This window comes from Salvelinus fontinalis, chromosome 14, assembly GCF_029448725.1.
Source record: "Salvelinus fontinalis isolate EN_2023a chromosome 14, ASM2944872v1, whole genome shotgun sequence".
Taxonomy (NCBI): domain Eukaryota; kingdom Metazoa; phylum Chordata; class Actinopteri; order Salmoniformes; family Salmonidae; genus Salvelinus; species Salvelinus fontinalis.
The window spans coordinates 12,240,402-12,253,251 of record NC_074678.1 but is presented as its reverse complement, the minus strand read 5'-3'; the positions used below and the strand labels follow the sequence as shown (position 1 = coordinate 12,253,251).

The window sequence follows — 12,850 nt, the reverse complement described above, 5'->3', positions numbered from 1 at the left end:
TAACCACAACTAACCACTAACCCACCACACAACTAGTTACATTCTAGCCACAACTAACCCACCACACACACTAGTTACATTCTAACCACAACTAACCACTAACCCAAAACTAGTTACATTCTAACCACAACTAACCACTAACCCACAACTAGTTACATTCTAACCACAACTAACCCACCACACACAACTAGTTACATTCTAACCACAACTAACCCACCACACACACTAGTTACATTCTAGCCACAACTAACCACTAACCCACAACTAGTTACATTCTAACCACAACTAACCCACCACACACAACTAGTTACATTCTAGCCACAACTAACCCACCACACACACTAGTTACATTCTAACCACAACTAACCACTAACCCACAACTAGTTACATTCTAACCACTAACCCACAACTAGTTACATTCTAACCACAACTAACCCACCTCACACAACTAGTTACATTCTAGCCACAATTAACCACTAACCCAAAACTAGTTACATTCTAACCACAACTAACCACTAACCCACCACACACACTAGTTACATTCTAACCACAACTAACCCACCTCACACAACTAGTTACATTCTAACCACAACTAACCACTAACCCACAACTAGTTACATTCTAACCACAACTAACCACTAACCCAGCTCACACAACTAGTTACATTCTAACCACAACTAACCACTAACCCACCACACACACTAGTTACATTCTAGCCACAACTAACCACTAACCCACAACTAGTTACATTCTAACCACAACTAACCACTAACCCAGCTCACACAACTAGTTACATTCTAGCCACAACTAACCCACCACACACACTAGTTACATTCTAACCACCACTAACCCACAACTAGTTACATTCTAACCACAACTAACCACTAACCCACAACTAGTTACATTCTAACCACAACTAACCACTAACCCACAACTAGTTACATTCTAACCACAACTAACCACTAACCCACAACTAGTTACATTCTAGCCACAACTAACCACTAACCCACAACTAGTTACATTCTAACCACAACTAACCACTAACCCACAACTAGTTACATTCTAACCACAACTAACCACTAACCCACAACTAGTTACATTCTAACCACAACTAACCACTAACCTACCTCACACAACTAGTTACATTCTAACCACAACTAACCACTAACCCACCTCACACAACTAGTTACATTCTAGCCACAACTAACCCACCACACACACTAGTTACATTCTAACCACCACTAACCCACAACTAGTTACATTCTAACCACAACTAACCCACAACTAGTTACATTCTAACCACAACTAACCACTAACCCACAACTAGTTACATTCTAACCACTAACCCACAACTAGTTACATTCTAACCACAACTAACCACTAACCCACAACTAGTTACATTCTAACCACAACTAACCACTAACCCAGCTCACACAACTAGTTACATTCTAACCACAACTAACCACTAACCCACCACACACACTAGTTACATTCTAACCACAACTAACCCACCTCACACAACTAGTTACATTCTAACCACAACTAACCCACCACACACACTAGTTACATTCTAACCACAACTAACCACTAACCCACAACTAGTTACATTCTAACCACAACTAACCACTAACCCACAACTAGTTACATTCTAACCACAACTAACCCACAACTAGTTACATTCTAACATACTGAAACACTCCACATGTAACCTACCAAATGCTCCAGTCTAGGCTTAAATTCACCAGTCATTCCCCACTCTTCATTCCCCACTCTTCAACACTCCATGCACTTCTGGTCCTGTACCCCTGACCCCCCCTCCCTCCTCCCCTCCCCCAGGAGGCTCTGTACCCCTGACCCCCCCCTCTCCCATCCCCTCCCCCAGGAGGCTCTTTATCCCTGACCCCCCCCTCTCCCATCCCCTCCCCCAGGAGGCTCTGTACCCCTGACCCCCCCCCTCTCCCATCCCCTCCCCCAGGAGGCTCTTTATCCCTGACCCCCCCCTCTCCCATCCCCTCCCACCGGGGGCTCTTTATCCCTGACCCCCCCCTCTCCCATCCCATCCCCCAGGAGGCTCTGTACCCCTGACCCCCCCTCCCTCCTCCCCTCCCCCAGGAGGCTCTGTACCCCTGACCCCCCCCTCTCCCATCCCCTCCCCCAGGAGGCTCTTTATCCCTGACCCCCCCTCTCCCATCCCCCAGGAGGCTCTGTACCCCTGACCCCCCCTCTCCCAGGAGGCTCTGTACCCCTGACCCCCCCTCTCCCAGGAGGCTCTGTACCCCTGACCCCCCCTCTCCCCTCCCCCAGGAGGCTCTGTACCCCTGACCCCCCCCCCCCCCCCCTCCTCCCATCTCCCAGGGGGCTCTGTACCCATGATGCCGGGCCAGGCCAGGTCTTCGTTGTCGTCCCTCTCGTGTCCAGGCGCCAGATGGTTGAAACGGTCCAGATGTTCCAGCAGTCCAGCCAGCAGAGGGATGGAGCCAGTCTCCTGCATCAGGCCAGCGTCCATGGTCAGCAGCAACACGATGGACACCACCAGCTCGGGGAGGAGAACACCTACAGGCCAACACGAAAAACAGATCCTTATTCATCTGGGTATATGACATTCTCACATCATACTGCCTCAAAAACAGGTATGAGTCAGGGTTGATCAAATTGGAATGATCTGGAATTTCAGTTTCATTCCTAAATTGGAAGGATCTGGAATTTCAGTTTCATTCCTGAATTGGAAGGATCTGGAATTTCAGTTTCATTCCTGAATTGGAATGGAATTGATCCAAACCCTGGTCTGAGTACAGCAGATTTAGATTAATCAGAGTAATACTAACCAGTGAGGTCACCCTCGATGACCCGGGACACTTCATTAAAGTGTCGGTGTCCGGTGAAGGCAATGCTGGTCGCCACAGGGAGGATGTCTCCGATGTGAGTACACAGTAGGGCGATGTACTTCTTCAACAGGGACCCCACACCCAGCAGCTCTGGGTCTGCAGGAAGGAAATATTGGCAATATATATATATACACTGCTCAAAAACATAAAGGGAACACTTAAACAACACAATGTAACTCCAAGTCAATCACACTTCTGTGAAATCAAACTGTCCACTTAGGAAACAACACTGATTGACAATAAATTTCACATGCTGTTGTGCAAATGGAATAGACAAAAGGTGGAAATTATAGGCAATTAGCAAGACACCCCCCAAAACAGGAGTGATTCTGCAGGTGGTGACCACAGACCACTTCTCAGTTCCTATGCTTCCTGGCTGATGTTTTGGTCACTTTTGAATGCTGGCGGTGCTTTCACTCTAGTGGTAGCATGAGACGGAGTCTACAACCCACACAAGTGGCTCAGGTAGTGCAGTTCATCCAGGATGGCACATCAATGCGAGCTGTGGCAAAAAGGTTTGCTGTGTCTGTCAGCGTAGTGTCCAGAGCATGGAGGCGCTACAAGGAGACAGGCCAGTACATCAGGAGACGTGGAGGAGGCCGTAGGAGGGCAACAACCCAGCAGCAGGACCGCTACCTCCGCCTTAGTGCAAGGAGGTGCACTGCCAGAGCCCTGCAAAATGACCTCCAGCAGGCCACAAATGTGCATGTGTCTGCATATGGTCTCACAAAGGGTCTGAGGATCTCATCTCGGTACCTAATGGCAGTCAGGCTACCTCTGGCGAGCCCATGGAGGGCTGTGCGGCCCCATAAAGAAATGCCACCCCACACCATGACTGACCCATCGCCAAACCGGTCATGCTGGAGGATGTTGCAGGCAGCAGAACGTTCTCCACGGCGTCTCCAGACTCTGTCACGTCTTTCACATGTGCTCAGTGTGAACCTGCTTTCATCTGTGAAGAGCACAGGGCGCCAGTGGCGAATTTGCCAATCTTGGTGTTCTCTGGCAAATGCCAAACGTCCTGCACGGTGTTGGGCTGTAAGCACAAACCCCACCTGTGGACGTCGGGCCCTCATACCGCCCTCATGGAGTCTGTTTCTGACCGATTGAGCAGACACATGTACACAGCAAAGCACGTGTTTTGTGATAATTGCACTGTGATGTACATTTTGTGTGAAAAACTAAAAAACAAAAAAGTTTTTCTGTTTGGGATTTTTTCTTAAAGTTAAGAATACAAAATGTAGCTTGAACGTTTAAAACGTTCCCTAATGAGGAGTGTGATGACTCACTGTGTCCGTTGGTGTTTTCGGTGCCGTTGACCCCCAGGTAGAGTTTGCTGACCAGCAGCCTCTGGAAGCGTAGCAGCAGGTCCAAGGAGGCAGAGCGCTCTTTACTGACGTGCTCCGCGTCTACACCGCTAGCGATCCTCCTGGCCGCGTCCTTCAGTCTGCCGACGGTCTGGGAGGCTATGTTCCTGAGGGATTCAAAACCAAACCTTTAAGTTCATTCTCTACATTATTCACCCCCATTTGGAGAGATGTACAACACCGCGAGGTTGACTACTATATGTGGGACACCCATAAAGTATAAAGTTCTTCTGGATAAATAACAGTTGTTGTTCCTCAATACAGGCAGGCTGGTGCTTGTCAGGGTAAACGTGATCTTCCTGTCTGGGTTGGCGCCCCCCCCCCCTTGGGTTGTGCCGTGGCGGAGATCTTTGTGGGCTATACTCGGCCTTGTCTCAGGATGGTAAGTTGGTGGTTGAAGATATCCCTCTAGTGGTGTGGGGGCTATGCTTTGGCAAAGTGGGTGGGGTTATATTTTATTTTAAGGCTGGGTTTCTGTACAGCACTTCGAGATATTAGCTGATGTACGAAGGGCTATATAAAATAAACTTGATTTGTTTTGATTTAAACGTTGTAGATTCTGATCCCTCCCCCAAAATGTACAACTCAGTCCTAGTGTGAACTACCCACCTCAGCAGCTGCTGTACGAGCTGGACCAGGGGCAGACTCTGTTTCCCAGCGGACTCGTATATCCCGGTGTTGATGAGGTCTTTGTCCAGGGTGGTACGGCAGCGCAGCATGGTGGAGACGTTGACCTCCTGCTCATCCACGTCCTTCTCTTTCTGGACATCCTTCCTCGCCTCGATGTCCTAGTGGATAACAGATCATTAGAATTAGAAATCGAACATCACTGAGTATCACTTCTCATATTGTCAAGCATAGTGGTGGCTGTATCATGTTATGGGTATGCTTGTCATCGTTAAGGACTGAGGAGTGTCCTAGTGGATAACAGATCATTACAAATCTAAAATCAACTTTAGGATTTGTAAAACGCATACGGAGACAAAAAGACATACATTACAATTTCATAGAATTTGTAACAATTGGAGAGTAAAGAGATTTGAATGTACAATCAGGTCCAAAATGATTAATGATGAAGTAGAACTTTTTTATAGTATTTTTATCATCTTTATCAAGGTTGTCAACATTGGATCTGACTGTATCTGTTATCATCAGTACATGTTGGAGAATAAATTACTTGTTGCAGCAAGTAGGTATTACATCCTAAGTATTAAATAAGTATTGAATCCTACGTGTACACTAGAAAGGTCACAACTTTTCCATAATTGAATCATGCCATTTTTTGTTGGCCTTGCATAAACTTACTGTACAGTGCCTGATTACATTTACATTTAAGTCATTTAGCAGACGCTCTTATCCAGAGCGACTTACAAATTGGAAAGTTCATACATATTCATCCTGGTTCCCCCCGTGGGAATTGAACCCACAACCCTGGCGTTGCAGGCGCCATGCTCTACCAACTGAGCCACACGGGAAACTTACTGTACAGTGCCTGATTCACACCTGTTGACTATTTACACATTGTGTTGTGTTTACAGACAGAAGTTTACATTTATTAAATGTAGATTTCGTGTCACTGGCCTACACACACACACAATAACCCACAACGTCAAAGTAGAATTATGTTTTTAGACATTTTTACAACTTAATAAAAAATGAAAAGCTGAAATGTCTTTTGAGTAAATAAGTATTAAACCCCTTTGTTATGGCCTAAATAAATTCAGTAGTAAAAATGTTTTTAACGAGTCACGTAATAAGTTTCATGGACTCATCACTCTGTGTGCAATAATAGTGTTTAATATGATCTCTGTACCCCCCACATACAATTATCTGTAAGGTCCACAAAGAACAAGGAGGAGCCTGTACAGAATACAAATATTCCAAAACATGCATCCTGTTTGCAACAAGGCGCTAAAGTAAAAAAAAAAAAAAAATGTAGCAAAGAAATTAACGGAAAACCTTTTTTTCCAAACATAATACATCCTGTTTGCAACTTAAAAGGCGCTAAAGTTTAAAAAAATAAAATAAAGAAATTAACGTTTTGTTCTGAATTCAAAGTGTTATGTTTGGAGCAAATCCAACATCACTGAGTATCACTTTTCATATTGTCAAGCATAGTGGTGGCTGTATCATGTTATGGGTATGCTTGTCATCGTTAAGGACTGAGGAGTTTAGGATAAAAATAAACAGAATAGAACTAAGCACAGGAAAAATCCTAGAGGGAAACCTGGTTCATTCAGCATGCTTTCCAACAGACACTGGGAGATGAATTCACCTTTCAGCAGGACAATAACCTAAAACACAAGTCCAAATCTATACCGGAGTTAGTTACCAAGACGACATTGAATGTTCCTGAGTGGCCTAGTCTGGGTAAGCTCTTAGAGACTTACCCGGAAAGACTCACAGCTATAATACCTGCCAAACGATGGCTACATTGAGAGCAGTAAACACACTGACCTGTAGCTCAGCTGTGACGGCTGCATTGAGAGCATTAAACACACTGACCTGTAGCTCAGCTGTGACGGCTGCATTGAGAACATTAAACACACTGACCTGTACCTCAGCTGTGACGGCTGCATTAAACACACTGACCTGTAGCTCAGCTGTGATGGCTGCATTGAGAGCATTAAACACACTGACCTGTAGCTCAGCTGTGACGGCTGCATTGAGAGCATTAAACACACTGACCTGTAGCTCAGCTGTGATGGCTGCATTGAGAGAAGTAAACACACTGACCTGTAGCTCAGCTGTGATGGCTGCATTAAACACACTGACCTGTAGCTCAGCTGTGATGGCTGCATTGAGAGCATTAAACACACTGACCTGTAGCTCAGCTGTGACGGCTGCATTAAACACACTGACCTGTAGCTCAGCTGTGACGGCTGCATTGAGAGCATTAAACACACTGACCTGTAGCTCAGCTGTGATGGCTGCATTGAGAGCATTAAACACACTGACCTGTAGCTCAGCTGTGACGGCTGCATTAAATACACTGACCTGTAGCTCAGCTGTGATGGCTACATTGAGAGCATTAAACACACTGACCTGTAGCTCCGCTGTGATGGCTGCATTGAGAGCATTAAACACACTGACCTGTAGCTCAGCTGTGATGGCTGCATTAAACACACTGACCTGTAGCTCAGCTGTGATGGCTGCATTGAGAGCATTAAACACACTGACCTGTAGCTCAGCTGTGACGGCTGCATTGAGAGCATTAAACACACTGACCTGTAGCTCAGCTGTGACGGCTGCATTAAACACACTGACCTGTAGCTCAGCTGTGATGGCTGCATTGAGAGCATTAAACACACTGACCTGTAGCTCAGCTGTGATGGCTGCATTGAGAGCATTAAACACACTGACCTGTAGCTCAGCTGTGATGGCTGCATTGAGAGCATTAAACACACTGACCTGTAGCTCAGCTGTGACGGCTGCATTGAGAGCATTAAACACACTGACCTGTAGCTCAGCTGTGATGGCTGCATTGAGAGCATTAAAAACACTGACCTGTAGCTCAGCTGTGACGGCTGCATTAAATACACTGACCTGTAGCTCAGCTGTGATGGCTACATTGAGAGCATTAAACACACTGACCTGTAGCTCTGCTGTGATGGCTGCATTGAGAGCAGTAAACACACTGACCTGTAGCTCAGCTGTGATGGCTGCATTGAGAGCAGTAAACACACTGACCTGTAGCTCAGCTGTGACGGCTGCATTGAGAGCATTAAACACACTGACCTGTAGCTCAGCTGTGATGGCTGCATTGAGAGAAGTAAACACACTGACCTGTAGCTCAGCTGTGACGGCTGCATTAAACACACTGACCTGTAGCTCAGCTGTGACGGCTGCATTAAACACACTGACCTGTAGCTCAGCTGTGATGGCTGCATTGAGAGCATTAAACACACTGACCTGTAGCTCAGCTGTGATGGCTGCATTGAGAGCATTAAAAACACTGACCTGTAGCTCAGCTGTGACGGCTGCATTAAATACACTGACCTGTAGCTCAGCTGTGATGGCTACATTGAGAGCATTAAACACACTGACCTGTAGCTCAGCTGTGATGGCTGCATTGAGAGCAGTAAACACACTGACCTGTAGCTCAGCTGTGATGGCTGCATTAAACACACTGACCTGTAGCTCAGCTGTGATGGCTGCATTGAGAGCAGTAAACACACTGACCTGTAGCTCAGCTGTGATGGCTGCATTGAGAGCATTAAACACACTGACCTGTAGCTCAGCTGTGATGGCTGCATTGAGAGCATTAAACACACTGACCTGTAGCTCAGCTGTGATGGCTGCATTGAGAGCATTAAACACACTGACCTGTAGCTCAGCTGTGATGGCTGCATTGAGAGCATTAAACACACTGACCTGTAGCTCAGCTGTGATGGCTACATTGAGAGCATTAAACACACTGACCTGTAGCTCAGCTGTGATGGCTGCATTGAGAGCATTAAACACACTGACCTGTAGCTCAGCTGTGACGGCTGCATTGAGAGCATTAAACACACTGACCTGTAGCTCAGCTGTGATGGCTGCATTAAACACACTGACCTGTAGCTCCGCTGTGACGGCTGCATTGAGAGCATTAAACACACTGACCTGTAGCTCAGCTGTGACGGCTGCATTGAGAGCATTAAACACACTGACCTGTAGCTCAGCTGTGACGGCTGCATTGAGAGCATTAAACACACTGACCTGTAGCTCAGCTGTGACGGCTGCATTGAGAGCATTAAACACACTGACCTGTAGCTCAGCTGTGATGGCTGCATTAAACACACTGACCTGTAGCTCAGCTGTGATGGCTGCATTGAGAGCATTAAACACACTGACCTGTAGCTCAGCTGTGACGGCTGCATTGAGAACATTAAACACACTGACCTGTAGCTCAGCTGTGATGGCTGCATTGAGAGCAGTAAACACACTGACCTGTAGCTCAGCTGTGACGGCTGCATTAAACACACTGACCTGTAGCTCAGCTGTGATGGCTGCATTGAGAGCATTAAACACACTGACCTGTAGCTCAGCTGTGATGGCTGCATTGAGAGCAGTAAACACACTGACCTGTAGCTCAGCTGTGATGGCTGCATTAAACACACTGACCTGTAGCTCAGCTGTGATGGCTGCATTGAAAGAAGTAAACACAGTGACCTGTAGCTCAGCTGTGATGGCTGCATTGAGAGCATTAAACACACTGACCTGTAGCTCAGCTGTGATGGCTGCATTAAACACACTGACCTGTAGCTCAGCTGTGATGGCTGCATTGAGAGCAGTAAACACACTGACCTGTAGCTCAGCTGTGATGGCTGCATTAAACACACTGACCTGTAGCTCAGCTGTGACGGCTGCATTGAGAGCATTAAACACACTGACCTGTAGCTCAGCTGTGATGGCTGCATTGAGAGCATTAAACACACTGACCTGTAGCTCAGCTGTGATGGCTACATTGAGAGCATTAAACACACTGACCTGTAGCTCAGCTGTGATGGCTGCATTGAGAGCATTAAACACACTGACCTGTAGCTCAGCTGTGACGGCTGCATTGAGAGCATTAAACACACTGACCTGTAGCTCAGCTGTGATGGCTGCATTGAGAGCATTAAACACACTGACCTGTAGCTCAGCTGTGATGGCTGCATTAAACACACTGACCTGTAGCTCCGCTGTGACGGCTGCATTGAGAGCATTAAACACACTGACCTGTAGCTCAGCTGTGACGGCTGCATTGAGAGCATTAAACACACTGACCTGTAGCTCAGCTGTGACGGCTGCATTGAGAGCATTAAACACACTGACCTGTAGCTCAGCTGTGACGGCTGCATTGAGAACATTAAACACACTGACCTGTACCTCAGCTGTGACGGCTGCATTAAACACACTGACCTGTAGCTCAGCTGTGATGGCTGCATTGAGAGCATTAAACACACTGACCTGTAGCTCAGCTGTGACGGCTGCATTGAGAGCATTAAACACACTGACCTGTAGCTCAGCTGTGATGGCTGCATTGAGAGAAGTAAACACACTGACCTGTAGCTCAGCTGTGATGGCTGCATTAAACACACTGACCTGTAGCTCAGCTGTGATGGCTGCATTGAGAGCATTAAACACACTGACCTGTAGCTCAGCTGTGACGGCTGCATTAAACACACTGACCTGTAGCTCAGCTGTGACGGCTGCATTGAGAGCATTAAACACACTGACCTGTAGCTCAGCTGTGATGGCTGCATTGAGAGCATTAAACACACTGACCTGTAGCTCAGCTGTGACGGCTGCATTAAATACACTGACCTGTAGCTCAGCTGTGATGGCTACATTGAGAGCATTAAACACACTGACCTGTAGCTCCGCTGTGATGGCTGCATTGAGAGCATTAAACACACTGACCTGTAGCTCAGCTGTGATGGCTGCATTAAACACACTGACCTGTAGCTCAGCTGTGATGGCTGCATTGAGAGCATTAAACACACTGACCTGTAGCTCAGCTGTGACGGCTGCATTGAGAGCATTAAACACACTGACCTGTAGCTCAGCTGTGACGGCTGCATTAAACACACTGACCTGTAGCTCAGCTGTGATGGCTGCATTGAGAGCATTAAACACACTGACCTGTAGCTCAGCTGTGATGGCTGCATTGAGAGCATTAAACACACTGACCTGTAGCTCAGCTGTGATGGCTGCATTGAGAGCATTAAACACACTGACCTGTAGCTCAGCTGTGACGGCTGCATTGAGAGCATTAAACACACTGACCTGTAGCTCAGCTGTGATGGCTGCATTGAGAGCATTAAAAACACTGACCTGTAGCTCAGCTGTGACGGCTGCATTAAATACACTGACCTGTAGCTCAGCTGTGATGGCTACATTGAGAGCATTAAACACACTGACCTGTAGCTCTGCTGTGATGGCTGCATTGAGAGCAGTAAACACACTGACCTGTAGCTCAGCTGTGATGGCTGCATTGAGAGCAGTAAACACACTGACCTGTAGCTCAGCTGTGACGGCTGCATTGAGAGCATTAAACACACTGACCTGTAGCTCAGCTGTGATGGCTGCATTGAGAGAAGTAAACACACTGACCTGTAGCTCAGCTGTGACGGCTGCATTAAACACACTGACCTGTAGCTCAGCTGTGACGGCTGCATTAAACACACTGACCTGTAGCTCAGCTGTGATGGCTGCATTGAGAGCATTAAACACACTGACCTGTAGCTCAGCTGTGATGGCTGCATTGAGAGCATTAAAAACACTGACCTGTAGCTCAGCTGTGACGGCTGCATTAAATACACTGACCTGTAGCTCAGCTGTGATGGCTACATTGAGAGCATTAAACACACTGACCTGTAGCTCAGCTGTGATGGCTGCATTGAGAGCAGTAAACACACTGACCTGTAGCTCAGCTGTGATGGCTGCATTAAACACACTGACCTGTAGCTCAGCTGTGATGGCTGCATTGAGAGCAGTAAACACACTGACCTGTAGCTCAGCTGTGATGGCTGCATTGAGAGCATTAAACACACTGACCTGTAGCTCAGCTGTGATGGCTGCATTGAGAGCATTAAACACACTGACCTGTAGCTCAGCTGTGATGGCTGCATTGAGAGCATTAAACACACTGACCTGTAGCTCAGCTGTGATGGCTGCATTGAGAGCATTAAACACACTGACCTGTAGCTCAGCTGTGATGGCTACATTGAGAGCATTAAACACACTGACCTGTAGCTCAGCTGTGATGGCTGCATTGAGAGCATTAAACACACTGACCTGTAGCTCAGCTGTGACGGCTGCATTGAGAGCATTAAACACACTGACCTGTAGCTCAGCTGTGATGGCTGCATTAAACACACTGACCTGTAGCTCCGCTGTGACGGCTGCATTGAGAGCATTAAACACACTGACCTGTAGCTCAGCTGTGACGGCTGCATTGAGAGCATTAAACACACTGACCTGTAGCTCAGCTGTGACGGCTGCATTGAGAGCATTAAACACACTGACCTGTAGCTCAGCTGTGACGGCTGCATTGAGAGCATTAAACACACTGACCTGTAGCTCAGCTGTGATGGCTGCATTAAACACACTGACCTGTAGCTCAGCTGTGATGGCTGCATTGAGAGCATTAAACACACTGACCTGTAGCTCAGCTGTGACGGCTGCATTGAGAACATTAAACACACTGACCTGTAGCTCAGCTGTGATGGCTGCATTGAGAGCAGTAAACACACTGACCTGTAGCTCAGCTGTGACGGCTGCATTAAACACACTGACCTGTAGCTCAGCTGTGATGGCTGCATTGAGAGCATTAAACACACTGACCTGTAGCTCAGCTGTGATGGCTGCATTGAGAGCAGTAAACACACTGACCTGTAGCTCAGCTGTGATGGCTGCATTAAACACACTGACCTGTAGCTCAGCTGTGATGGCTGCATTGAGAGAAGTAAACACAGTGACCTGTAGCTCAGCTGTGATGGCTGCATTGAGAGCATTAAACACACTGACCTGTAGCTCAGCTGTGATGGCTGCATTAAACACACTGACCTGTAGCTCAGCTGTGATGGCTGCATTGAGAGCAGTAAACACACTGACCTGTAGCTCAGCTGT

The 12,850-nt window shown here is 47.1% G+C and overlaps 1 protein-coding gene across 1 annotated transcript in view; it reads right to left on the bottom strand.

The window, feature by feature from the left end:
- The window catches only part of herc2 (HECT and RLD domain containing E3 ubiquitin protein ligase 2), a 341,136-nt gene that overhangs the window by 259,318 nt on the left and 68,968 nt on the right, over window positions 1-12,850 (bottom strand). The window contains exons 20-23 of the mRNA XM_055943959.1: window positions 4,862-5,040; window positions 4,175-4,359; window positions 2,826-2,981; window positions 2,368-2,553 (exon numbers count right to left, since the gene is read on the bottom strand). Of these exons, the coding sequence (XP_055799934.1) occupies window positions 2,368-2,553; window positions 2,826-2,981; window positions 4,175-4,359; window positions 4,862-5,040 (706 nt within the window). The remainder of the gene's footprint in view (window positions 1-2,367; window positions 2,554-2,825; window positions 2,982-4,174; window positions 4,360-4,861; window positions 5,041-12,850) is intronic.